General features: G+C 33.5%; 6 protein-coding genes across 6 annotated transcripts; 5 read left to right on the top strand and 1 right to left on the bottom strand.

The window, feature by feature from the left end:
* Nucleotides 1-1,100: 1,100 nt before the first annotated feature.
* LOC107635843 (putative LRR receptor-like serine/threonine-protein kinase At2g16250) lies at nucleotides 1,101-5,801 on the top strand. Its single transcript, XM_088491304.1, is given in 8 exon segments — nucleotides 1,101-1,410; nucleotides 1,652-1,699; nucleotides 1,880-2,081; nucleotides 2,169-3,525; nucleotides 3,528-4,014; nucleotides 4,201-4,326; nucleotides 4,539-4,561; nucleotides 4,740-5,801. Coding segments are annotated over 5 exon segments (2,574 nt in total). The 5' UTR covers nucleotides 1,101-1,410; nucleotides 1,652-1,699; nucleotides 1,880-2,081; nucleotides 2,169-2,189; the 3' UTR covers nucleotides 5,342-5,801.
* Nucleotides 5,802-6,059: 258 nt separating this feature from the next.
* On the top strand, nucleotides 6,060-9,662 carry LOC110262488 (putative methyltransferase PMT28). The gene is made up of 7 exons (XM_088489941.1): nucleotides 6,060-7,601; nucleotides 7,687-7,836; nucleotides 8,140-8,410; nucleotides 8,511-8,603; nucleotides 8,755-8,910; nucleotides 9,004-9,247; nucleotides 9,488-9,662. The coding sequence occupies exons 1-5, from the start codon at nucleotides 6,735-6,737 to the stop codon at nucleotides 8,853-8,855; spliced, it is 1,482 nt and encodes a 493-aa protein (XP_088346067.1). The 5' UTR covers nucleotides 6,060-6,734; the 3' UTR covers nucleotides 8,856-8,910; nucleotides 9,004-9,247; nucleotides 9,488-9,662.
* Nucleotides 9,662-12,751, top strand: LOC107647819 (S-adenosyl-L-methionine-dependent tRNA 4-demethylwyosine synthase; the record flags this gene model as incomplete). Its single annotated transcript, XM_088489942.1, has 8 exons — nucleotides 9,662-9,688; nucleotides 10,243-10,358; nucleotides 10,757-10,932; nucleotides 11,188-11,378; nucleotides 11,463-11,549; nucleotides 11,829-11,982; nucleotides 12,087-12,301; nucleotides 12,387-12,751. Coding segments are annotated over 8 exons (1,122 nt in total), but the record flags the coding sequence as incomplete, so codon positions are not given.
* Nucleotides 12,752-15,471: 2,720 nt separating this feature from the next.
* Nucleotides 15,472-18,491, top strand: LOC107647818 (uncharacterized). The gene is made up of 3 exons (XM_021105382.2): nucleotides 15,472-16,831; nucleotides 16,912-17,946; nucleotides 18,044-18,491. Exons 1-3 carry the CDS (start codon nucleotides 16,163-16,165, stop codon nucleotides 18,287-18,289), a joined length of 1,950 nt encoding a protein of 649 aa, XP_020961041.2. The 5' UTR covers nucleotides 15,472-16,162; the 3' UTR covers nucleotides 18,290-18,491.
* Nucleotides 18,492-23,599: 5,108 nt separating this feature from the next.
* Nucleotides 23,600-26,359, top strand: LOC107605749 (uncharacterized). The gene is made up of 2 exons (XM_016307721.3): nucleotides 23,600-25,562; nucleotides 25,670-26,359. Exons 1-2 carry the CDS (start codon nucleotides 23,818-23,820, stop codon nucleotides 25,713-25,715), a joined length of 1,791 nt encoding a protein of 596 aa, XP_016163207.1. The 5' UTR covers nucleotides 23,600-23,817; the 3' UTR covers nucleotides 25,716-26,359.
* A 601-nt stretch (nucleotides 26,360-26,960) lies between these two features.
* Nucleotides 26,961-27,577, bottom strand: LOC148563172 (uncharacterized). Its single transcript, XM_088489259.1, has one exon. The coding sequence runs from the start codon at nucleotides 27,435-27,437 to the stop codon at nucleotides 27,117-27,119; it is 321 nt and encodes a 106-aa protein (XP_088345385.1). The 5' UTR covers nucleotides 27,438-27,577; the 3' UTR covers nucleotides 26,961-27,116.
* Between the last annotated feature and the right edge of the window lie 82 nt (nucleotides 27,578-27,659).

Genomic DNA, 27,659 nt, shown 5'->3' with positions numbered 1-27,659 from the left:
AGAAGCTGACGACGGTGACAAAGAACGAGAAAGACGGCGATGCTCTCTGGAACGAGGAAGACGGCGACGCTCTCTGACGCGACGACGTTCTCCTCGGCTGGGTGAGGCACGCGAGGAATGCTGCGGTGACCTTAGCAGGGCGCCGTGGAGGAAAAGAAGGAAGAGGATGGAGAAGGGAGCTGTCGAAGAAAATCAGGAGCCGAGTGTGAAGGAGAAGAGACAAAGAAGACTATGGCAGTAAGTCTGAGATTTGAAGGGTGTTTTTTTTTTTTTTTGGGTTTACAAAGGGGCCAAGGAACATTTTGATATTTTTTTAGTATGGTTTAAATTTTTTTTTTTTGGGTATGAATATCAACGAGGGTTTATGAAAAATGTCAATAAAATTGAAATAATTTTTTTTAGTATAGATAAATAATTAAATGTGTTTTTGTTTTTGTTTTTTAAATTATTTAAATTTTGACACGGTAAGATTAAATTATTTGATTAATTTAAAAGTGTAATTTGTTGTCTAACATAAAAAAAATATTTAAGTCTTTTAAAAAATTAAATAAATTTTTTTTATTTTTATTAAATTATAAGGATGTTTTAGTAAAATTAGTGATATAATATATATATTTTTTAAAAAATTAGATGTCGATGTGGAAAATAAATTCTACATAACTTATTGTTATTTGTCCATATTTTAAACGTATCGGTAGGTATGAATTTATGGTTGTACCGTAGCAAACATCTATAATTTATTATTATATTAACTGAAATTGATTGATATGACTATTATAATTTTCTACTATTTCTCGTATTATTTATACAGGAGAATAACATTTAATTTAATTAGATATAATCTTTGTTTTGAACGGTTACTAAACTTGAAATGCATTCTATTATTCACGTTGTTTATTCAATTAGTGGAATTGATTTATAAGATCAAAATGAATATATATTGAGAAAAGTAAAACACTATTGTTGATTTGCTATGATATTTGTTTTTGAGTTTGATTGCCTATTACAAACTGTAGACAAACCTAACATCAATTATTGGAAACCCCATACACAAAGACACATATAGATATAGATATAGGCATTAGAATGGCACCATAACCACCATAACCACCATAACAACTTCTTGTTCATCAGCACCTCCCAATTCCCAGAAACTCATTAAATAACTCCGGTGATAGTGACTAAGACACTTTCCTCAAACAGGTATTCTTCCCAGCGGTTCCACAATTAATGCAATGCTTCAAATCCTATCCATTACTCTCTCTTCACTATTCACTATTCACTTCCACTCCTAAACTGGCAGATACCTCCATTTACTGTTTCCTTTCCTCACAACCCCACTTTCCAAAATCTTTTCTTTCTTTCAAGTATTCAACACTACTAGACTATACATCAATCTTCAAATCTTGGGTATGCAGTTTTCTTAACCAAAGATTTTGAGTTCAAACTTTTGGATATACTATTGTATCAATAAGCAAAAGTGAGAAACTTTATTGTCACAAAAATAAATAAATAAATAAAGGTTGGCTATTTTTGTTTTTTTATGTGGAACATTCAACAAAGTGAGCTTGGAAGAGTTGCAATTTGTTGAATGCTGTTTTTTATTTTTTTTATGATTGCATGAATGGATTCTGTTTGTGGATTGGTTCAGAGATTACAAGACAGAACAGAGCAGAATCACCAGAGCTTGTAATTGGAGGTAACACAAAATTCAACAACATTAAAAATTGGTCTCAAAAACTTTAATTTTCTTCATGTGACATATTCAGCATCATCATGAAACTTCGCAAATAGAAAATCCAAAAAAAAAAATAAATAAATAATGAAGCATTCATGTAAATTACTAACATTAATGGATTCTTTTTGTGTATTGGTTCAGGTGCAGAATCAGTAGCAGAGATTTTGATTGGAGCCAAACACACAAAATCCAATTTTTGTGTCAAATTCCAATATTTCTAAATCAACTAAAACAGTTAAACTCATGCATACACATGAAGCTTCGGAGAAACAGAGAAAAAAACAGAGAAGCATAACATGAAGAACAGCACCAATTGCAGAACCTTTAGAGCTTCGAATTGAAGGTGAAAAGTTAAAAAAAAAATAACGCGTTTTTCCCCCTTACATTCAAAAAGTTTCCGAATTTAACTAAAGTTTGGTTCAAATTGCAGAGAAACAGAGCAAAGAACAACATGAAGGTGAAGAAGTTAAAGAGTTCCTCTGTTTTTTCAGCTACAGTAGTTTTTAGCGTTATGTCCCTGTTCTTCTTCGTTGAGTTCAGTTCTGCTTTGAGTTCAAGCACTGAAAAGTTGAGTTCAAGAACCGAATGGTTATCGTTGCTTCAACTTCGATCTTCATTGGGTATAAGAGCAAAAAACTGGCCAAGAAAAACCGAACCGTGCCGGAACTGGACCGGGATTCATTGCAAAACGGGTTCAGTTATCGGAATCAACATTTCCGGTTTCAGAAGAACACATAAAGCTAGTCTTCACCCAAGTTTCTCAGTTGATGCACTTGCCAATTTTACCCGTTTAGCTTCCTTCAATGCTTCAGGTTTTGTGCTTAATGGTTCTATTCCTGAGTGGTTTGGTGACAAAAGCAATAACAACTACCTTGGTGCACTCCAGGTGCTTGATTTAAGTTCTTGCTCAATAACTGGCTCTATTCCTGAGTCAATTGGTGGTTTGATTTTGTTGAAGTCTGTGTTACTTTCTGGGAATAGCTTAACTGGTAGAATGCCTTCAGGTTTGGGAATGTTGTCTAATTTATCTGTGCTTGATCTCTCAGGAAATGAACTTTCTGGGTCTATTCCTGATTCATTGTTTTCACTTGGTAACCTCACAAGTCTTAATCTTTCTTCCAATTACTTATCTGGGAATGTTCCGAATCAACTTAGTAACCTTTCAGGGCTTGAAACTTTGGACCTTTCCAACAATGCACTAACTGGTAATGTGCCTAGTGTCTTGTTTTCTCGCCTTTCGAAACTTCGAGTTCTCAATTTGAGTGGTAACTTTATTGATGGTGATCTTCCTGATACTTTGTGGTCATTACCGAGCTTGCGTTTCGTTGATGTGTCCGACAACAACCTTACCGGTCCTCTACCGAAGTTTTTCGGTTCAAATACTAGTTCTACTGATGCCACATTCAATCTCTCAAACAACTTATTCTTTGGAACTCTAAATATTTCGGCTAAGAAGTTTAGAATGATTGATCTGTCTGGTAATTATTTGGAAGGCGAGGTGCAAGGTGTTAGTCTTAGTAATGTTAGTTTAGCTAGGAATTGCCTGGAGGATGTTCCAAATCAGAGGGATGTTAGTGTTTGTAGAGTGTTTTATGAGAAGAGAAATTTACCCTTTCCATCAAATTCGACAATGGAAAAATCTTCCAGAAAGAAACTGATATTCATACTGGTAGGTGTATTTGGTGGACTTGGCTTTATTTTGCTTCTGGCATTGGTCCTCATACTGTTCTTAAAACTATGTGGCAATCATAAAAGCTTGGAAGTTCAAAGGGGAACCGAAAGTGGGGGCCTGTTCCAGTAGGGGAGAGTCCTATGCCGCCTAAAGACCTTGCATTCGACATTGCTGTCGGGGAATCATTTACTTATGAGCAAATTCTCAAGTTGACTGGTAATTTTGCTGAAGCAAATATCATCAAGCATGGTCATTCTGGAGACCTCTTCTGGGGAGTAATGGAAAACGGAGCTACTGTTGTCATCAAAAAGGTAGATTTGAGTTTGTTCAAGAGAGAATCATATGTTGTGGAGTTGGAATTATTAAGCAAGGTTTCACATGCAAGATTGATCCCAATCTTGGGACATTGCTTGGAGAATGACAATGAGAAATGTATAGTTTACAAGTATATGCCAAATGGAGATTTGGCAAGTTCTTTGCAGAGAGTCACCGATGCAGATGGTAAATCGAAGTCCCTTGATTGGATCACGAGATTGAAAATCGCTACAGGAGCTGCCGAAGGCCTTGCTTATCTACATGATTGCAGCCCTCCCCTCGCTCACAGGTAGTTAACACCAAATATAATCTAGACTCTTTATTGTTATTTCATCATGAAGGAAATGAATCTATTGGCAAAATGTGATTGAGTTTATGATATGCTGTCAAAGTGTCATTTTATGCTGCATTTTCAATTTTTTGTTACATCATGGTGCCTTGCAAATTACTGAAATTTACTTTTGATTTTGTGAAGAGATGTTCAAGCTAGCAGCATACTTCTTGATGATAAATTTGAGGTGCGACTTGGAAGTTTGAGTGAGGTTACCACCCAAGGAGATGTCCATCCTGGTGTCATGAACAGGCTGTTCAGCAAGCCATCGTAAGTTTCGAATTCTTTAACAGACAAAGAAATAAAAACCGCTTAATCTATTACAATAATTGAATATTAAACCTGAAGAGGTACCGTCATGATTTATAAATATATTGAATCTTAGCATTTAGTTTGAATGGATGCTGATATTTAAGTTTACTGTTACATTTTTATGTTCACTCAAAGTTGTAACCAGTATTTTCATCTTTGTAATTTTGCAGATCTTCTAATCAACCAAATTTTGGTAAGTAAACTTGTTTACCCTTTCTAGTTAGTTTTCATCCAAGTGTTGATGGAAGAGATTTAAATGCAGCACATTAGTCCCATTGAACAACTTTTAGTGATCCTGCTACTACATACATTGGCATGAAATTTTTTCAAGAGAACTAATATGCATTTCTTATTGCTTTGGCAATGATCAGGCACATCATCAGTAACTTGGGCAGGTGATGTATATGGTTTTGGTAAGATTTTGCTCGAGCTTATTACCGGAGATACCGAGGTCAGTAAATCAGAGGATGCCACCTCAAGAGAGTGGTTGGAGCAGACCTTGCCTTACATTAGCATAGATGATAAAGAAAGGATAAATAAGATTGTCGACCCTTCTTTGTTAGTAAATGAGGATCTACTTGAAGAAGTATGGGCTATAGCAATCGTAGCAAGATCATGCCTGAATCCTAGGCCTTCGAAACGTCCCCCTATGAGACACGTCCTCAGGGCGCTGGAAAATCCGTTGAAGGTTGTAAGAGAAGAAAGCGCAAGCTCGGTGAAGTTGCGAACAACTTCGTCTAGGAAGTCTTGGAGCACTGGATTGTTTGGTAGCTGGAGACAGAGCTCATCAGATAGTGCTACTGCAACAAACAAAGATAGTTCAAGTGGGACTAAACAATCAGGGAAAGTAAGTTCCCAAGGAAGTGGTGTAATAATGGATCACTCATCTTCCAATAAAAGATCATCCAAATCCAATGAAGTTTTCCCTGAACCATTGGAAACACAAGATGTGGAGATTGGTGGGGGAAGATGAGGCAAAAAGGAAGTGATGAATTTGCCTATTCTTTAATTGTATAAGATTGATAATTGTTTGTACCATAGCAATTGCTTGTGCTACATTACCAAGAGTAATGTTATTTGTACAGAACAAAGTTGGATCCTTTTGGACTTTTGGTATGTTTGACACATTGTCATCACCCCCATGCTGAAGCAATCAAACAACATGGTGGTGCTAAATTATGTGCACTAGCAATTGCTTATTTGTACCACACCCCTCCTTGTAGGTCAATGAATGTGTGAGGCATTGTAAAATGATAAACAGGGTGTTACAATTTTGTGAGGAATTAGAACTTAAAAGTGTGAAGAATATTTGCTCAAACTTTCTTTAGCTAAGTGTATTATTGTAAATTAAGTCCTCTTGAGCATTGTGGCATATGCCCTAATTTTCCCTGTGAATTTATATCACAATAAAGATACATTCTTCGTCTTTAAAACATTAATATTATTTATCTCACAGTAAATAGATATAACAATAAAAGATAGTATTTTTAATCTTATATAAAATTACATTAATTTTCATTAAAAATATCATTAATTTTTGTAAAAAGAGTAAAACATTCACACAAATCCAACAATATTTTTTGTTTTATTTTTATTCATTTATTGAAAAAAGAAGAAAATTTACAACAGATGTAAACACCCCAAAAAAAAAATCTAATACTTGGAGTAAAAGACTTCCATTGACAAAAAAAGAAAACCAAAGTTGTTGTTTTTGCTTTCTTACAGTTGAAAGCGCTGACTAAACATTAGTTGTCTCTGTACTTCTCTTCATTCCTCAATCGAATCTCAAACTGATATTAGCACGAAAAAAAAATAATCTTTTTAATCTCTTCTTGATTTCCACCTCCAATAACTCAAACACCCATTTTCTATTTTTGCCAAAATCTCATTTATTTCTATTCTTTTCTTCGAGTCACTTTGAAACTGACACTTCTCCTATCAACAGTAACACCTTAACTATCCTCACTTTCATCAGGTACGGTGCCTTCTCAGATTTGAGAATTTCATTAAAAATTTCACTATAAAGTGCCTATTAGATTCATATATGATAAATCTAGCTTGGTGCCTATTAGGTTGTGAGTGAATAATGCTATGTTTGTTCTCAACATTTCCTTAATATTTTACTTAGATGTAGATGAATAAAGCTAGCTTGTGCTGAATTTAATTTCAGATTTTTAGATTAAGGGTGTGTGAGAACTGAGAAATTTACTTCATTGTTAGCTGATTTTTCCCCAATCAGATTAGCTAGAGTGTAGTGGATGTGGATTTGTGAGTTTAGACATAGTGGCTTGACTCGATCTGATTCGATTCGATTCGTGCAAGATTAGTTGATTTTGGGATAGTGGTGAATTTAGAGTGAGTGATTTATGGCCATTGCAAAGTTGGTTAGGAAAGTGAAACGCCCATATGGGTTATGGGTGAAGATGACAGCTGTGACAATGTTGGGTTTGTGCTTCATCTTTGTGTGGGGGGTGTTCTCGAATTCGTCTTCGTCTATTACCACACAAAGGGAAAGCTTTGAAGACATTATAGAACCTTCTTCCTCCTCTTCTACTTCTTCTAAAGGGGTTCAAACACAAACACAACTACCACACAAGAAGGAGGAGACTAAGGCAGAGGAAAAGCAAAATTTTGGTGGCGTGTCGAATAAGGAGAAGGATGTGTTGGGGGAGGATGAGAAGAATGGTAATAGTTCTGCCACCGTACATCAAGAACATGACAAAGGGGTGGCACCACATAAAAGGGTGCATAAGAACGATAAAGATAAATATAAAGTGAGAGCAAATGAAGTGTCTGAATCTGATGGTAATGATGAATCAGAGGATAAGGAAGAGAAAGAGGAGAGTGAAGGAGAGTTGGAAGGTGAAAAAGAAGGGTCTGATCGTGACGGTGAAGTGGGTGTGGATTTTGAAATGGATGATGGTGGTGACAGTGGTTTAGCTGAATCTTTGGATCAGGATTCTAAACTGTTTGAAGATGGAGGTGTGGGAACAAGCAAGGGACAATTTAAAGGGCCATTGTTTGATCCAAATGCTAGCTATAAGTGGAAATTGTGTAGTACTCGGAGCAAGCATAACTATATTCCTTGTATTGATATTGAAGTTGGTGGTGGGAAGGTTCAGAGTTACCGTCATACTGAGAGGAGTTGTCCAAGGGCGCCAGTAATGTGTTTGGTTCCTCTTCCTCATGGTGGATACGGGTATTCGCAACCATGGCCTGAGAGCAAATCAAAGGTACATGAACTGAAAAAGTTAGATTAAGTGTTGGTGAATTGAACTGTATGTTCCTTAATGGTATAAACATCTTGTGTCAGTGCAGATATTGTTTAAGAATGTTGCACACCCGAGACTTGCTGCTTACATGAAGAAGCATAGTTGGTTGGTGGAGTCCGGCGAGTATCTTACTTTTCCACAAAACCAGTCTGAGTTCAAAGGTGGGATTCAGCACTATCTTGAGTCAATTGAAGAGGTAAGTTTTCTATTAGGGTGTAGCAACAGCTAGAGTTTTATTTCACAAACATGATATATTGTTAGTAATTTGAGGACATGAGTTTTGCATTTTCCTTGGAAGCATCTAGTTTCAAGCTTGATGTTTATGTTGCATCTTAAATATGTTTCCACTTATTGTTTACACAAGCACACTGATTGATCAATGATGTTTTCACATTCACAAAGTGTGCTCTCTTTAGGAACAATATGATAGAAATGCATCTGTGACTTTAACAACACGATTATTTTGAAAACATTTTGAATATTGTTCTGAATATTACAGATGGTACCAGACATCGAGTGGGGAAAAACTATTCGTGTTGTCCTTGAAATTGGGTGTTCAGATTCGAGCTTCGTGGTTGCACTTCTTGATAAAGATGTTTTAACATTGACCCTAGGCTTGAAGCATGATCTAGTGGACTTAGCTCAGGTGGCACTCGAGCGTGGCTTTCCGGCAGTAGTTAGCCCTTTTGGTAGAAGAAGGCTTCCTTTTCCAAGTCAAGCTTTTGATGCTATTCATTGTGGGGGTTGCAGCATCCCTTGGCATTCGAATGGTTTGTGTCCATGTCTTTGCACCTTTTTGAAGTAATGGTTCTGTTCTCCAAATTCTACTTATCATATTACAACAATAACTCAATTTTCTCCCTGTTTTAGGTGGTAAGCTTCTGTTCGAGATGAATCGGATTCTAAGACCCAGTGGATACTTTATTATGTTGACTAAACATGACAGCATTGAAGAAGAAGAAGGTTGGTCAGTCTCACTTTAAATCAATCTGTTTCTTGCAATTCATTATTTTCTTCACACCCCATGTTCTCTTTTTTTGTGGTGCATTCTTGCATTGCTATACAAGTAACACTGATGCATCTTTTTCTTTTCCTGCCATGACTTCATTGACAGCATCTATTTGTTGGAAGTTCTGGCGCATAAAAGTGACGACGTTGGTGAAGTTGGAGTTAAAATATATCAAAAGCCTGAAGGAAATGAGATATATGAGTTGAGGAGGAAGAAAATTCCACCACTTTGCAAAGAGAGTGAAAATCCTGATGCAGCATGGTATGCTTCTGTTACATTATTTTGCCAAAACTGCTTCATGATTTATCCAACTTGGCTTTCTCCATCATATGACTTACCATATTATCTAAATAGGTACGTTCGAATGAAGAGTTGTTTGCACAGCATTCCAATTGGAATTGAAGAACATGGGGCAGAGTGGCCCGAGCAATGGCCGAAGAGGCTTGAATCATATCCTGACTGGATAAGCAACAAAGAGAAAATTGGTTGCTGACATGAACCACTGGAATGCTGTTGTTAACAGGTCCTATCTCAATGGATTGGGCATTAACTGGCCGAGCATCCGAAATGTAATGGACATGAAAACCATCTATGGAGGGTAGGCCTGCGAAACAACTCGATTTTTTACTTGATGTGAAAGTCTTAGAGCTTGTAGTACAGAAAAAATACTTGTATGCTATCTATGCTCCTAGAGCACATTTAAATTCTCATTCATTCATGCATTAAATATACTTAAGGAGCTGCATATTTTTTTTTTCTTTTGATACATATTTGAATGCACATGAAAAATATGCTAGAAACATGGTTGATGATAATTTGTTCTGCTGCGAAAACACAGATTCGCTGCTGCTCTCTCTCGGTCTCAACCGAATGTCTGGGTGATGAATGTAGTACCTGTTCACGCGCCGGACACACTTCCCATCATTTTTGAACGCGGCCTAATTGGTGTCTACCATGATTGGTGCGAGTCATTCGGTACTTACCCAAGAACATATGATCTTTTGCATGCTGATCATTTATTCTCACGGCTCAAAAACAGGTATCAATATGCAATTTTCCTAAAGTTTCAGTTTCCAAGTGTTATTCCATGACATCAATTTTAGTTTCACTTCTTGTTCATAGTGAAGTTAGAATTATTGTGAGTTTTCACCTAGAATTATATGTCACAAAATACTAACTTATGATATGGTATTAGAGCTTTTAGAAATCAAAGTTAGATTAAGTTTTGAGATAGTGATGGTTCATGACATTATTAGAATCGACCGAACATCTGCATACCACTCAATAACTATCATAGGATAGACTCCAGTTATTCGAGTAATTTAGAGAAGCAGGTATAATATCATCATTGTAATAGCATTGGTTTCAAATTGCAGTTACAATTGGTGTTGCTATCATATTGCAACTACTACGATTGCTAAAAATTGCAGAATGTGATCTAAAAACCATTAGGTTGTGCTTTATATAATGACATCTATGGATATAATGCCGTGCAGAAATTTGCTATTTGCAAATTATTGGTTTAGAGAAGCAAGCATATTAGACTTTAGAGTTTCATATATTGGTATATTGATGTTCACTGACAATTCGCAGGGGTATAAAATTATTGGTTCACATAGCGGTGTTAAGATTTGTAGATGGACCAAGTCACAGCTTCGAGGACGGGGTGGTTGCTATAAGCATTCATTCTATGGTATTGAGAGCCATAGGTACAGTAACTTGCCTTATTGTGCTCTTTTATTTGTTTTAGGTACTGTTAGTTTCATTATGCTTGAGGTGCTACAACTTTTAGATGGCAACTATAGATATTTATTCACTACGTTAGTTTCATTATGCCTGAGCTTCATAGTTTTTATAATACTGTTCTCTGTAATGTAAGAGTAAATCTCATCACATTGTAGTGTATCAATAATTTAAAAAAAATTAACAGAAAAGGAAGAGAAGGTAATAAATAAATATATGGAAGAAAAACATGTGGTATATTATTGTTACTTTGGCATACTGTAGTAGCCTTACTTTTATTATCCAGTCATTGGTATTTTGTAATCATTTTCACTAAACATTTGCTTTTGGTTTTCCCTTTTTTTTTTTTTTTTTGAATGAATAGGTGCATGGAGGCAACCCCTACCCTGGCCTGTGCAAATAAATGTGTTTTTTGTTGGAGACATCACACAAATCCGGTGGGAAAAAGTTGGCAATGGAAGATGGATGATCCAATAGAGATTGTAAATTCTGCAATAGAGATGCATTCAAATATGATTAAACAAATTAAAGGAGTTCCTGGTAAATTTATGTTTTTATGCTTGATAATTTTATAGTATGAAGCTATGTTGCTGATTGATGAACCCACACAGTTAGACAATAGAGCTGACAAAAAAGTTTCCTATTTCAATATTTTGCTAGAGGTTGCACTTTTATGCATGTAATGACTTCAGTTTTAGGACGCACCTCGAAATATATGCATGTGTGCTGTTGTGGTGTGAGAATCAATATCTTTGTTATCACTTAAATTGATCCACTCTACTTACTTTTTCGTAGGAGTTACCCTGGAGCGACTAAACGAAGGTCTTACACCACGACATTGTGCACTATCTCTTGTTGGGGAACCTATTATGTATCCAGAGATAAATACACTTGTGGATGAACTGCACAAAAGGAGAATTTCCACTTTTCTGGCGACAAATGCACAGTTTCCAGATAAAATAAAGTCAATGAAGCCTCTCACCCAGGTTTTGTGTAGCTTCTAGAGTTTCACATCTTAAAACATGCTTGTTATACGAGCCAAACTTAATTTTCTTGTTTGTCTCTTGCAGTTATATGTCAGTGTAGATGCTGCAACAAAAGACTCCTTGAAGGCAATTGATAGGCCACTCTTTGGAGATTTCTGGGAACGATTCATTGCGAGTCCATTTTAATTGTCAGTGAAAAACTGTGTGAAATTATATCCTGATAACAAATCATCACCGTAATCAATAACAATAAGCATAGGATGTAAAATGTGTAATTTCACTTACAGTTTTCTAGAGATGTAGTTTTTCCACCTGATGTTGCCAAGCTCTGGTTTGGATTCAAATTGAGGATCCTTAGTATATGGTCCCTTTATCCTATATCATTTTATTTTATGTTGCCATTTGATATTATTCTATGTTCCCTTGATCAACTGGTCTATTATGTGCCAGGATTCCTTGACAGCCCTGAAGGAAAAACATCAAAGAACTGTATACCGCTTGACATTGGTAAAAGGTTGGAACACTGAAGATGTTGATGCTTATTACAAGCTCTTTAGTATTGGAGAACCTGACTTTGTTGAAATCAAGGGAGTTACATATTGTGGCTCATATGCTTCTTCCTTCTCTTCTGTGCACCCTCTTTGCTCAAGATATCTTCTCGTGTGTCAAAAGCACCATTCAGTGACAATTATCTCTTGATTTTCTTTTGCAGCTCTGCCACATCAAAATTGACGATGGAAAATGTGCCTTGGCATGCCGATGTGAAAGCTTTTTCAGAGGCCCTTGCTCTGAAAAGCCTAGGGGAGTATGAAGTTGCTTGTGAACATGCTCATTCATGTTGTGTTCTCTTAGCAAAGACTAAGAAGTTCAAGATGGATGGCAAGTGGTATACATGGATAGACTACGATAAATTTCATGACCTGGTAGGTGTCTGTTTTCCTGGCTTTCCTGCTATGCTGAACCGACTTTGAGTTGTTATTTTATTTATGAAGCTTCATTTAAAATCAGGTGGCATCTGGAAGAACTTTTGACAGCACAGATTACATGACTGCTACACCTTCATGGGCTGTCTATGGAGCAGAGGAAGGTGGTTTCGATCCTGAACAATCAAGATATAGGAAAGAGAGACGACATCATAAATCAAGTCGCAATCAATCAGGTTAGAAAATTCGGGGAGCCCGTATACATAGGTTAACCAACCTTGGCAGTGTATTTAGCCTTAATACCTTAAATGTCACAATATAGAGTCCTGCACTAGTGATGTTTTTGAAATTGAGATTGGAATGATATGTTGAGCTTTCCCATTTTTGCCCGTTTTGATTTTCTCCACTCACTCATTTTCTTAGATTTCAATTTCATAAGTGATGTTTTTAGTTTTGATATATTACTATTATTACATATTAGTGGTAACCTATATCACTTGCAGTTAATGACTGTGTTTATGTCTTGTATCCAAATTTTACCACTTTGTATTCTTTGAAACCACATTGGTATAGAATGCTTTTTCAATAGTTTGCAAGTGCCATATGTTAGAAGTCAGATTTACCTTTTTCTCGCTAAAACATGCCTTCACACTGCACCATCTTTTCTGGGAATTTTCCTTAGTAGTCCCTATCAATAATTTAATTAATCTGCCATCTTAACCTTTAGCTCAAGACAAGTGTTAGTACCACTTTGTCTGATTTGTGTGCTAACCTACATAAATCAAGATTATTTTTGTAATTAGCTACAAATATAATTTTTTTTTTTTTTAGTATGCATAACAAAAACTACCCTCCCCAATTTAGGGCAGTAAATTCACGAGCACAAGCTCTCTTCCCATGTTTGAGTTGTTTGAATTTTTGAATTGTTTATAAGACTAATTTGTGTTGCCATTTATTTCTTCCTTTAATATTTTGGAAAAGGATTTGATTTTCATATTACATTAGTAAAAATAACTATTTTTCACATAAATAGTTATTAAAAAACAAATTTAAATCCTTTAAAGTGAGAAAATTGATAAAGTAGTAAAGTTAGGGGTTAATCACCATTGATTTTGTAACTTCATGAAATGTGTATCTTACTATCTTAATTTAAGAGTGATTAACTCTTCATTTTTCCACTTTACTAATTTTTTACTTTGGAGGATCTTGATCCTTGAAAAATAGATAAAATTAGATGATTGTGATTTGTGAAAAATAGTTCATACTATTAGACAATCAAAATTAAATTCTTTGAAAACTGTAAAATGATTCAATTGGTAATCATACTGCTTTTAATTTTCACAGGATTGAGATTTTTTTTTTCTGTTTTTTGACTGAAACACACAATCTAAGAAGCATGTCTTTGTAAATGGTGGTCTATACTTAAACTCATTAATTAGTCATTCTCAATATATCGAGAGTGATAAAACAAGAAAAACAATATAGAAATGGAATGGACAGAATAAACCCTTGATGGAGGAAAAGTTTTAGTGCAATATTTATGGCCCTCGATGTACAAATTGCACGGTGGGCCATTTCTATCTAAAATTTATAGAAAAGTGGTCACTACTCTTTCACACGCTATGTTATATGCTTGTCTTTATTAACACAATCTATTGTGTCTATTTCTGATTTATTTGTTTAAGTAGTGCATGGAAATTGCAAACCTTACTAAACCTAGCGAAAGATACCATAAACTAGGACCAAATACATGACCTTGTGTAGCAAGCAATCATATTGACACTAGGTTTAAGCATTTGTGTAACATGAAACTATACAAGTAAACCAAGCTTTAGAAGATTTGCTCTTTTTCTCCAACCCGGGGTTTTACCGACCAGGGTCGCCGGCTACATTGGGCAATACAGCCAAAATGTCAGATGGATGTTACTTGGCTATGTCGGACAGTCTGATACAGGGCTGTCCGAATCTCCAGAAACTCGAAATGAGAGGCTGTTCCTTTTTCAGTGAGCGTGCACTAGCCATTGCTGCAATGTGCCTTCTCTTGGTACTTGTGGGTGCAAGGCTATGGTGCCTCTTCTTCTGGACGCGATCTTTTGGCTATGGCTTGCCCCTTTTGGAATATCGAGTTGATTCCTTCTAGACACTTGGCGGTAAATAATAATCTGGAAATGCCAGTAATCATTGAGCATCCGGCTCACATTCTTGTAGAACTTCTTGCTCTATTTGCAGTATTAGGGTTTTCATTTTTCACTGCAGTTCCTAGACAATAGTCTTTTAGTAAGGTCGTCTTACCTTTTTTTATGTGGTCAGATAGATTGGACAACCCCCAATGCTAGGTATCACAACACACTCATGCTACACACACCCACACAACACTAAAAGGCTCATATTCAACATTTGGCACATTCACCAAGATTTGAACCCGGGTGCAACATATTAAAAGGCATATGGTTTTATCAATTGAGCTAGGGCTGTCTTCTTGTAATTTTAAAACTCTTTTACGGATCTACCAACTCAGTAATTCGGTTCTCTCTTAGCTGACGATGCTCAATTTTGTGAATAAGATGATGCAAGAGTTAATTTTTCCATTTGAACTCTTAATCAGACCTTTAATCTAATTTAATAAATAGAATACAAGATGTTATTATGTTACCTATGTATGATTTGGTTGACTATCTTGGATTTTGATTGGGTACATAGAATATTCCGGCCAATAAGAATAAGACAAAAAGCTAGAATTTTGTTGGGGAATTTTGGAATTGAAACACTTATAATATATGACGACAAAGTTTTTACATCAGGTCTATAATAAGTTCAGATAATTGAAAATTTTGACACAAAAAAAATAATTGAAATTTTGAATACGTTAATATTTTCTAATGAAAAGACTCCACTCATAGGACACTTATTTTTTACAAGATATATCATAAAATATTTAATCGTGTTTTATTTATTTATTTTTTTTTCATTTTTGGGTCAGAGAATATGTTCTAATTTAAATAGGTAAGTTTTTAATTTAAACTAAGAGAAGGTTTTTGTTTTTTTGTTTTTTTTTTTTTTTTAAAAGAGAGCTCGACACATTAAACGTAAATCTTATTACAGTAGAAAACTAAGAAAATAAACAAATAAAACAGAGACTAAAGTACTCAACAAAAGGTTACCATATTCTTTGAATACTTTTGACTTATAAAACACACAAAAAAAAATTATGAAAGCTAATGAGCTTTTGGTTTTTCAAATGTATCTTTTTATAGATGCTGTGGGATGTGACACTTCCAAAAATTTATTTGGTAAAGAATAGAATTGAGTGAAGAATGAAGATATTTATTAGATTTTCACTAACTTGATGATTCGGGACAACATCCTTGCAAGCTTCATGGCATTGATACTTGCTCAACTGCTTATCCACTTCAGAAGATGACTTATTCTCTGTAGAAAACTAGAAATCATTGCATTTGAACAACGAATGCCACACGAATCCAAGCCTTGCGTTTCTGAATCAGTACCTGCTTTACTGCAATTTGTAGAAGTTACACTTGATGTCAATAATTTTAAAGCTTAGTGCATGCACTCCGTTTGGTGCAGAAGGATTATGGAATGAAAACAGGGGAAATCATTTATCCTTAATACTTTGCTTTAAATTCCAAACTTGATTTGTCAACACTCATCAGATTTGAGGTAGGTTACATCTCCTTAACAACTTATTAGAAGAGATAAATACGCTAAACACAAGGCACTTTTTTATGCGGCAAAGTTAAAAGAGAGAGGGATTAAAAGCGGGACGGGAGGGGTGCGGAATTTGCATATCCATATCCAATTCCATTTCAGTGATCCCTAATCGTATCATAATTCGACGACGCCATGAACAACAATGATCGGGTGCTGTCAATCCCACTGAAGAAGACTGATCCGGTGGAGCTATACCAGCCGTTACGTAACTTGGTAGCCTCAAAATACTCGGAGGGCGATGCACAAAAAGTTGAAAGCGTTCTCGAAACCCTAAACAAATGCCGCCGGGACATGGTGGAGCGTAGAGCGGACCTCTCCCTTCCTATGCAACGTGACTGCCTCCTCCACTACTTCAAATGCCTTTCCATGGTTGCGAAACTCTTCACCTCTCTCTCCTCCGACGCCGACCCCATTCTCTTTGTCTGGTACGACGCCTTCAACCCTGATCATCAAGATGGGGTCTCCTCGCAGCGCAGCGCCATCCAATTGGAGAAGGCCGCTGTTGTCTTCAACCTCGGAGCCATCTACAGCCAGATTGCTGCCTCTTGCGACCGTACCACCGCCCTTGGCCGTCACCTTGCAATGGAAGCCTTCAAAGTTGCCGCCAATTTCTTCCGCCAACTCTGGCAGGTTTTTGCCAAGGACGTGGTCGCCACCCTCGATTTGACTCTCGTCTTCGCGGAGTTTCTGCACCTCCTCTTCTCCGCTCAGGCTTCCGAGCTGGAATTACGGGAAGAACTCAACAACAACGACGCCAGTTACGCTCTCCAACAACACCGATGTGCCCTATTGTTTAGATCGGTGAGTCTTCACTCTTGATTGATTTTACATTTATTTATCATTCTAATGATGATGAATTGATGATGATGGATGATGTGTAGGTTTATGAGCTTTATAGTAGAGCATATGAACTGATACCTACTGATTCGGCTGCACGGAAACATGTGGACTCTTTTGACCAAACCTGGGTAACTCATCTTTACCAGAAGGCCACATTCTTTGAGGCGGAGGCTCGTCAGAGGCAATCATCCATCCTACCCAAATCCAAGCGACCTAAATTCTCATCGGTCACATCTTGTGCTCTTGATCATGATGCAGAATGTGTCCCTGAGATATTAGTTAGAGGGATTTGCTGCGGGGTACGCAAGGTGCTATACGAAGAACGAAAACAAACGTACATTGACCTCAACCTCTCGGAGTACAATCCTTTCAAGATGATGAAGTATGGAAAGCTGGTGGCTTACCCATGGGACATGCCTCCTCCTTATCCAACAGATTTGGCAATCCTCTCATCTTCCTTGGTTTCTTTGTCATCAGATATTCTTGCATTCATTCCTTTGAAGAAGAGTGAGCCCTTGAATCTCTATGAGTCCCTGCGCAGTTACTTTGTCCTCAAATACTCTGAGAGTGTGGCAGAGAGAGTAGATGGCCTTCTGGAAATGCTACACAAATTGCGCAATGAGATGCTGCGTGATGACCTTTCGCTACCCCTTCGCCGTGACTGCCTCATGCGTTATTACAAATGCCTTTGCATGATTGAGCCTTTCTTCCCTATGAATGCATCACCCAACCCACCTATCTTTGTTTGGTACAATGCCATCAACCCTCAACAGCACTCTTCTCAGCATAACATCCATTTGGAGAAGGCCTCTGTTCTCTTCAACCTGGCAGCCATCTGCACCCACATTGCTCTCTCCTGCGATCTCACCACCGTCCAAGGCCGTCGCCTTGCCATGGACGCCAAAAAGGATGCTTCGCATTGGTTCTATCTAATGTCCATGTTTGAGTCTCGCAAGGCATCTGGCACGATTGACGTGTCACGACACTACTTCCATGTCCTAGATTTTCAGCTTCACGAAATGGAATTGATGTTTCTTGTTCCTCGACCTGATGAACCATCATTATCTGGATATCCTGTATGTATGATCATCTACCGTTTCAGTTGATCTTTTCTTAGTACAATTGATTGATGTCAATCTTGATTTGTTAAATTGTTTGATTGAGATGATGCAGGTTTCAGCTTATTATCCGTCGACATCTGGGCCTCCTTTAGCTTATGATCCATCGAGTGATGTCACTCAACAATTTGTTTTAGGGTATTCTAATGCTCACTCCCTGCTTCAACGGGTATGTCGAGCAGCACCATGCTTGGACCTTCTCTCTGAGGTTAGCCCCGTCAAGATTAAGGATGGAAATCTTGTGGCCAATGCCGCAACCTTAGAGGCACCAAATTTGGCATTGGAGAACTTGAGCTTTTAGAACATTACCGTAGAGGAAAACTCTAGGAATTAACTAATTTACTTTTTTAAATTGGATGGTAGAATTTTCTTGATTGATGCTAGAACTTTGGTGAATAAATGGTTAGAAAATGGAGAAATATTAACCTATACAACTAAAATAACTGATGAATTAGTCACCAAAAAAAAAAAAAATAACTGATGAATTAGATTCAATAAATCATGTATTAACTTTGTGTTTGTTTTACTTTTTGTTTTAGAATATTTTAAATTGAATAATTCATATGGATATAGCAATTTACATTTTATTGAAACAAACTTATTCTATTTAAAGTATATTTTAATAATATTTAGAGTCATTTTATCGAACTGAAATTATTTTTAGAAAGTCAAAATATCATTTTTTTTCTTTCAAATCATTTTAATTAGTTATGTATTTAAAATCGTTTTATCAAACTATGTTTTTTAAATTATATATAAATCAGATTCATATAAAAACAGATTATTAGATCATATGCATTTATTAAAAAAAACATAAATGGACAAATATTTCAAATTTGATAAACAGAAGTAGAAAATAAATTCGTCAATAAGTTGTAAAACAATTGGCAAAATGTAATTACTTCAGCAATTATACCTGCATAGTAAAGACTCTTTTTTTAAAACTAATGATTAAAAAATAAAAAAATTACCATCTTTTGCGCAAGATGTGGGATTTTTTTCAATTAGAACTTTAAAAGTGAACTAATAGGAGGATCTGCAAAATGATTTTGTACTTAAAATAATATTTCAGCATTGTAACTTATTTTCTTAATAATTAAATTTCAAATTTTAAATTATACTTTGTCTTTTTTTTAAATCTATTCTATTATATAAAAATCAGATTTATGTACTTAATGATGGAGCTGACGTGGCATATTTCTGAGAGTGTTTTCCGATTTATTTCTTTTAACTCATTAATTATAAGTTATTACGATAAACTAACTATATCAATTAATTGATTTGATTAGATATTTAAATATTATTTAATTTATTATAATTTATATCAATTTAATTTGATAGTATTTTTTAATTTATTTATTTTAATATTTGTTAATATTTTTTAATTTATTTCTTTTAATTTGTTAAACTAAATTTATTGTGTGTACTAATTAATTAATTTGATTAATTTATTAGTCATTAAAATAATAAATCTATGAATAAAATAGGCAATTAAAATATTTTCAACTAATAATTAAATCAAATTAAATTAAATCATATCATATATATATTGAGCTCAATTCAAATCATGTGAATTAAGAACTAAATTAAAATAAGATAATTTCTTACTTATTCAAGTTGAGTGCAATAAATATAAATTAATTTTGTTAGATAATCATTGTCTGATCTACTATATATATATGGTCACACAAAATGATAAGAATCGTAATTTTTAGAGTAATTACCCAAATTAGTCCCCAAGGATTTTAAAATCGGACATTTTAGTCCCCAAGAAAAATTAATACACAGATCAATCTCCAAGGACCAAGGTTTTACTCCGGCAGACAAATCAGTCCCCAGTTCATTTTTCGGCAAAGTAATTACCCAGATCAATCCCAAAAGATTTTAAAAATGGACATTTTAGTCCCCAAAAAAAAATTAATGTACAAATCAATCCCCACGTTTCTCTCTATTAGACATAACAGTCATCCGTCCAAAAATAAAATAAAATAAAATTATTATTATTATTATTATTATTATTATTTGTACAATAATACTGTACTATATATTTTTGCATTTTTTAGACAAAAATAATAATAAATTTATTCATTAGATTCTTATATATATTCACTCAATAATAATAATAATAACAATAATAATAATAATAAAATTATTAGAGATTATTCTACAAGAAATTCAATGTTAAAACTATTTGATATTTTTGTATTTAATATAATTAAAAGATGTTCTATGTAAAAAATATATGTTTATATTAAAAAATATGTAGTAAAAAAAAATATTTTAATTTAAATTTATATTAAATACATTTTTTTAATACAAACATATTTGTTCAAATAGTACATCTTTTCTTTTGATTATATTAAATACAAAAATATCAAAAAATTTTAACCTTGAATTTTTCGTAAAATAATCTCTAATAATTTTATTTATTATTATTATTATTATTATTATTATTATTATTATTATTATTATTATTATTATTATTATTATTATTATTATTATTATTCAGTGACTATATATATATATATAATGAATAAATTTATTATTATTTTTATCTAGAAAATATAAAAAATGATGGTGCAATATTATTATGTAATTAATAATAATAATCAATAAAATTATTAAAAATTATTTTACAAGAAATTTAAGGTTAAAATTATTTGATATTTTTTATTTAATATAATCAAAAGATGTACTATTTTAAAAATATGTTTGTATTAAAAAAATATATTTTTAATATAAATTTAAATTAAAATATTTTCTTTTAATACAAACATATTTTTAAAATAGTACATCTTTTGATTATATTAAATAAAAAATATCAAATAATTTTAACCTTGAATTTCTTGTAAAATAATCTTTATTATTATTATTATTATTATTATTATTATTATTATTATTATTATTATTATTATTATTATTATTGAGTGAATATATATATATATAAGAATTTAATGAATAAATTTATCATTATTTTTGTCCAAAAAATACAAAAAATATAGTACAATATTATTGTGCAATTAATAATAATAATTATTTTATTTTATTTTATTTTTGGACGAAGGACTATTATGTCTAACAGAGAGAAACGTTGGGGATTGATTTGTATATTAATTTTCTTGGAGACTAAAATGTCCATTTTTTAAATCTTTGGGGACTGATCTGGGTAATTACTCTGCCGGAAAATGAACTGTGGACTGATTTGTCTACCGGAATAAAATCTTGGGATTGATCTGTGTATTAATTTTTCTTAGGGACTAAAATGTCCGATTCTAAAATCTTTGGGGACTGATTTGGGTAATTACTCTAATTTTTATTGTTCAACTCTTCTTTTTTTTTACTTTGTGTATAATTTCTTTTATGTATAAATGTATCCAAAATGAGAAAGAGTGTGTTTTATTGATTGTTTGTTTGATGAATATATCTCAATTTAGGCATTCTACTACTGTGGATAGAAGTTGACCTGTAACAATTCAAAATGACCAATGTATTTTTTAATAGTATTAGATAAAAAAATATTTGTTAAAATGAATATACCTATTGTAATAAAAAAAAATTTTAATTGTTATATTTTTATGTTAGTTGTGTAAATTCTTTGAAGGCACAAGATAATAAAATAGGTTGACTTTAATATTATTAGAAGCTAAATTTAATAGTTCAAATAAGCACCACTAATTTTGTTAAAAAAGTAATTTTATAATAATAATGTGATTTACATATTAATTTTTTCGAGTAAATTCATTTCAAAATTAAATGTAAAAATTAGACTCAATTACCCTAAAATTTTAAAGGTAATATAGAATTTGACAACAAAATTAACATTCATTAAGGAAATAAATTTATTTATGGCTATTTCCTAACTATAAATAATAACAAGACTTATGAAAAAATATTAACGTCATCATTTTTATTAATTAAATCATAATATTAGGTAGTTAATAGTTTCATAGGCAGAAATTATTAAGTAATTACGTAAAAATTAGCAATGAACAAGAATTTAGAAAAAATCTATTATATAATACTAATTTCATAATTAAAATATGTCACATATCATATTCTCATATATTCTATTTATTATCTATTCCATTATATAAAAATTAGGTTTCTGCACTTAATGATAGAGTTAACGTGACATGCTTATGAGAGTGTTTAGCAATTTGTTTCTTTTAACTCATTAAATACAATTCATTATGATAAATTAACTATATCAACTAGTTGATTTGATTAGATATTTAAATATCACATAACTTATTATAATTTATATCAATTTGATTTGGTAGTATTTTTTAATTTATTTCTTTTAATATTTTGTTATTATTTTTTAATTTATTAAACCAAAATAATTATACTAATTATCTGTATTAATTAACTAATTAGATTAATTAATTAAAATAATAAATCTATGAATAAAATAGGTTGTCGAGATATTTTTCACTAATAATTAAATCAAATTAAATTATATTTATTGAGCTAAATTTAAATCATGTGAATTAAGGACTAAACTATAATAAGATTATTTTGTACTCATTCAAATTGAACGAAATAAATAAAATTAATTTTGTTAGATAATCATAATCTTTTGGTCTTCTATATATAAATAGCCACACAAAATTATAAAAATCATCATATTTTTTAAGTTATTACACAAATATTATATTTAAAATAATTGTATATTTTTTATGTTATTTTAAAAATTATTATATAATTTTAAAATTATTGAATTATGTTTATTTTTTTTAAAAGCATTGTCATTATTGGAGAATAACTAATGTTTGTAATAGTCTAAAATTGAGAAATAAAAATACAAAATATTAATATACTGAATTTTCAAAGTATAAATCTTGAAGTAAATATATGTCATTATAATTAATGATCATAATTAAAAGTATTTATTTTATTTCAATTTTTTCAGGACATATTTATCTTAAATTTTATTTTTTTGTTAATTAGTATTTTTTGTACATTTAATTATCATTAATTTATATAAATTAAAATGTATAACTTTAAAAATGTAGGTTGAAGAGGCAGTGGATAAGAATGTTTTTGGTTTTGTAATGCCAGCTTTGGCTCTTGTGGTCATAAGGTGTTGATTCTGAGGTTTAGGATTTTTAGGAAATGGAAGATCAGTCTGAATTCCTTTAATTGGTCAGAAATAGATTGAGATTGTGATATAGAAGTAGTATGGTAACTTAAAATATATAGTCCCATAACTTTATGTTTTATTTGAAACATTTGAATGAAAGGTAATGGTAGGATTTTTCAGAATCAGGAAACAGGTGTGGACTTCGTAATAAGAAAGACATTGCTGAGCTACAACGAATGGACTGAGAGTGAATCTTTTGGTGGTTGACAGCATTACTGGAAGCTATAAGAATTTTATGTTTTTACGAAGTTTTTGTTGTTTCTTTTGTTGCTCCACATTAGTGTGTTGATCTTATTTTGATTCAAAAAAAAACTTTATGTTTTATTATATTAGCATTTATTATTAAAATAGAGTGCAGGCATTGTAGTTATCAACTAGTAACTGAGTCTCTGATTCCATTTGTTTTCAACTACCTGAAGAGTGAAGACCACTTCTTATTTATGGTAGGAGCTGTACTTAGTTAGACTTAATAAAAATTATTTTTGTTAGGTTGGTACTAACTTAGTTAGACTTAATTATCAACAAAATTTAAATGTATAATAGGACCGATTTGCAAAAGCCCATCTTTTTTTATGAGTATACAATCAATTTCAATTTTTCCTGGTTTTCCTCATTCCCAGTTTTGCCATCGATGAACACTTTCTGAGTTTCTTCAAAAACCCTAACACGGAAAAGAAAAGCCAATAATGAAACTTACGTTTTCTTCGTTACCGGTGGATATGACGGTATCCTCTCTCTTATCCACCGCGGTTGCCGCCTCAGCTGGTGTCCTAATCATGTTGTCAATGTACAAGGGTCGCCGCAAGAGCCTCCTTCAAAGCCCCCACATTACAACGCTCTGTCCACCATCCGAACGCGAATGTCCATGTGGTAAGATCCTATTCGTTTCCCGATTCAGAACGTCAAAAGCCCTGGCGCAGCAACTACGCGATATGTTAGCCTCAAACCGTATTATTTTAGATCTCGTAGATACGGTTGATTACGAACCCGAAGACCTAGCCAAGGAGAACCTCGTCCTTATCGTTGCTTCAACTGCGGAACATTGGAACCGATATCCGCTACGATGGCCTATCATCACGAAAGACGTCGTCCTACGTATCGCAGCAGAGGAGTTCTCCGATTGGCTCAAGGAGAGAGTATGGAGCTTTGAGGGTGAAGTGTTTGCTGTGAAGGCTTGCACTTTCGGTGCGTTTGGTGTGGTCGCTAGGTTTTCCGAAGATGGCAAGAATTTGATGGCTAAAGCCGCCAATCACATTAGGGATTTAGGTCACGCTACTCAATTCAACAATGATTTTGATTTTGACAACTGGTGGCAAAAGGCTGTTGGGATTTTGAAAGGTGCAGTTTTGGAAGATACAGTGTCTGATGACAAGTGTGAGGAATCTGAACCTGAGGATGTTTCTTGTTCCGATCCAAAGCTACTCATGCCGCAGCGATTCTATGTTTTTGTGCAAAATGTTGAGGAAGGGGTATGTAGGACCTACACACGCAGGATGTTAACTGTCACTGAGGCGAAATTGATGAAGAATGACTCTGTTGATCTTGAAGAAGCAGATCCTGTTGCTCCTCAATGGCCTCTTGCCAAAAGTATAAGAGTTGATGAAAGGTTACCAATGTATCTAGGATTCTGTTCCGTTGGTGGTGTCTTGTACTTCGCAGGTGGTATGGTGCCTTGGATTCTTCCAAAAAAATATCAGGTAGGCTCGGACATTTGTTACCCCAAAAATTTGTGGTGCCTCGAGAATGATGGCTCTACTTGGATTTCGAGTATACGTGGTAACACATTCAAGAACGGAACTTTAGTAGTCCCATACGATGGCAAGTTGTTAATCTTTGGGGCTGATTGGGTTGAGATCTACGACCCAAAATCAGATTACTGGGATAGAAGGGAAGTGACTTATAAGGACTTTTTTCAAGGATATATGGATGTTCAATGTTATTTTCTGTGGAAGGACAACAGCACTAAGAATCACAAGACCCTCCTTTTCTTGTATTTTTTTTATGAAAGGCAACAATCACTCATGTCATATGATGTTGAAGCAAACATCTGGAAACCCATTGAGTGCCGGTTTCCGCCAATTCGTGATGATATGTACGTTCCTAGGAAACTCCTTCGCTTGGGATCCACTGATTATCTACTCATTATTGATTTGGCCGCTACTTGGTACGTGTACGACTTGTCTAAGAAGATGGTCTTGGCAGATCTGCATATAGGTGGTCTTGATGATACTATGCTGGTGTTGCATGTTTTCTGTTGTCATTGCACCCGGAAAGAAAGTCTGGTCTATATCTTCATGGAACCAAGTCTAGAGTATGATAATCCTGACTTTGTTCGTTATGCGAGAGTAAAGCTCCAAATTGATGGTATTTTTTCTGCCAAGGTTGAATCCAAGGGTGATTTAAAACTTGGTCCCTATACCCAACTACACATGTGAGCATATGCACCTTTCTCTATCTTCTTTGCTTATATTATACTGTCTCAAACTTTCTGAACCTATCCATTGAACTTTCCTTGTTTACTTTTAACCCTTTGAACAGGTTTGCTGTTGGAGACGAAGACATTGAAGGGAAGAATGTAGCTTAGTTGTTGTTGTTGTGGTACCCATTTGGAATGTGTTTCCTTCAACTTATTAGAATTTTATCGTTAATGACCGCTAACAAAATAACTTTTGACTTAAACTTTTAAACTTATAAGAAATGGGATATACGAATTTTAAAATTTTATAAGACAAGAGATAATGTATATATATAAAGTATTTTTTAAATAAATTATAATATATTTTTTATATTTTATTGGTATTAAAATATAAAATAATTTTTTAACTGTTTTTAATGTCTTCTTTTAACTATATAAAAGTATTTAAAATATTTTTTGTTTTAATAAATAATAATATATATTATTTCTAAATTTATTTTAAGAATAATGTTAAGAATAAGACTGAACACGCTAATATGTGATGGTATTTAGGTGTGTCTAAGTATGTCCGAAGAAGAATTTTTTATTTTTTATTAAGACACGACAGACACGCGTGTTGGACGAGTGTCTGTGTCCAAAATATGTCCGATACGAAGACACAGCAACTCAACAAAGTGTCCGTGCTTCGTAGTATGCCACTATCTGTTAGATAGAAAGAAATTAGAGGCAACATTTAATATTTCTATTCAACACGCTTGCATGCTCTTGATGAGAAAGAGAAGCTGAATAATATTACATACCTTAAATGAGGAGTGTTTGCTGTTACTTTTGTTTTGCTTGGATGAATCGTTTAAGATTTTTCCAATCATCAATTATTGCTTATGATCCAATTGAGTTGAATACATTCATGGATGTAATATACCGATTTTAGATTCTGTTGGAGAATATGCATTTTGTTTTAATTTATGGTTACTTGATAATCCTTAGTTTCTATGTCAACTACATTTTATAATTTTGTCCGTGCAGTTATTAATTAATTTACATATGTCAACTATATTCTTTGTGTTGACACTGTTGGTTTTGTTCGGAAATTGCCTACTCAACTGGTACGAAGGATAACCCTCTTAAAAATATTGTTTCTCTGTTATATGACCAAAATGTTGATGCTTATTTGGTGGTTTACTTATAACATTATCAACTGTGAAATTCACTTGTTACTAACATTATCAGGTGAGAGGAACTTCATGATTGGTAAAACTGCTGAGAGGGAACTTCATTATCAAAGAATGGAAAAATGATAGAACTAGTGGTGTTAGACATGTACATTATTATCTCATTAATTATGTTTTGTTTAGTGCAGTCATCCCCTGGCAGAGCAACAAATAAACATAAGGTCTTGGAGCATAGATTTAGTTTTTGTGTGCTTAAAATAAGTTTTGTTTTTCTTTTTTATTTTTATGGAGAGGAAGAGAAGAAATATAGAAAAAGATAGGACAAGATATCCTCTACTAATTATCATAAATTATAAAGAAAAGAACTAATTATCATAAATTATAAATAATACATAAACTAACTGCTCTTTCTTGGTCTGCTTTTCCTCCTAGCTCTGCTTCTAGAAGGAACCACCATCCCTCCTTTAGGAACTTCTGCTTCTTCTTCTTTGTTCTCTTTGCCTTGTTCTTGTTCCATGCTTGCTTGGGCTTTTTTCTCTTCAACATTATCACCACCACCACCACCTTCCATTTTCACAATAATCTTCCTTGGTCGTCCTCTTTTCCTAGGTAGCTGTTTTTGTTGTTGCTCTATTATTGCTTCTTTTGATGATGATGCTGCTTCAGCTATTTCTACTGATGAAAGCTCCTTAATCTTTTGCGGTTTCTTCTTACCCATCAATCATTAATCATAAAAAAATCCTTCTTTTCTCAAATTATATATATCTTTTACAAATTAATAATATCCTAAGGAAACCTATTGAAGAAGAAGGCCATAAATAAAGATCCCTTAATAATAATAATATCCGTTTAAGGACTTACAAATAATCAAAGATTGATTATTCAGCACAGCAAAATCCTGTGCTTCTTCTTGGTTTTGTGATGATACAAACAAAAGAAA

This window comes from Arachis ipaensis, chromosome B6, assembly GCF_059453495.1.
Source record: "Arachis ipaensis isolate K30076 ecotype BB chromosome B6, ASM5945349v1, whole genome shotgun sequence".
NCBI lineage: Eukaryota > Viridiplantae > Streptophyta > Magnoliopsida > Fabales > Fabaceae > Arachis > Arachis ipaensis.
The sequence above is the reverse complement of the archived record's forward strand: the minus strand, read 5'-3'. Positions and strand labels throughout refer to the sequence as shown.

Bases quoted from the DNA above. Each gene is read 5' to 3' on its own strand.
- LOC110262488 (XM_088489941.1), top strand. From the start codon at position 6,735: ATGGCCATTGCAAAGTTGGTTAGGAAAGTGAAACGCCCATATGGGTTA. The intron at 7,602-7,686 runs GTACATGAACTG...GTGTCAGTGCAG, and splicing joins GGCCTGAGAGCAAATCAAAG to ATATTGTTTAAGAATGTTGC. The intron at 8,604-8,754 runs GTTGGTCAGTCT...CTTCATTGACAG, and splicing joins CAGCATTGAAGAAGAAGAAG to CATCTATTTGTTGGAAGTTC.
- LOC107647818 (XM_021105382.2), top strand. From the start codon at position 16,163: ATGAACAACAATGATCGGGTGCTGTCAATCCCACTGAAGAAGACTGAT. The intron at 16,832-16,911 runs GTGAGTCTTCAC...GATGATGTGTAG, and splicing joins GTGCCCTATTGTTTAGATCG to GTTTATGAGCTTTATAGTAG. The intron at 17,947-18,043 runs GTATGTATGATC...GAGATGATGCAG, and splicing joins CATCATTATCTGGATATCCT to GTTTCAGCTTATTATCCGTC.
- LOC107605749 (XM_016307721.3), top strand. From the start codon at position 23,818: ATGAAACTTACGTTTTCTTCGTTACCGGTGGATATGACGGTATCCTCT. The intron at 25,563-25,669 runs GTGAGCATATGC...CCCTTTGAACAG, and splicing joins CCCTATACCCAACTACACAT to GTTTGCTGTTGGAGACGAAG.
- LOC148563172 (XM_088489259.1), bottom strand. From the start codon at position 27,437: ATGGGTAAGAAGAAACCGCAAAAGATTAAGGAGCTTTCATCAGTAGAA.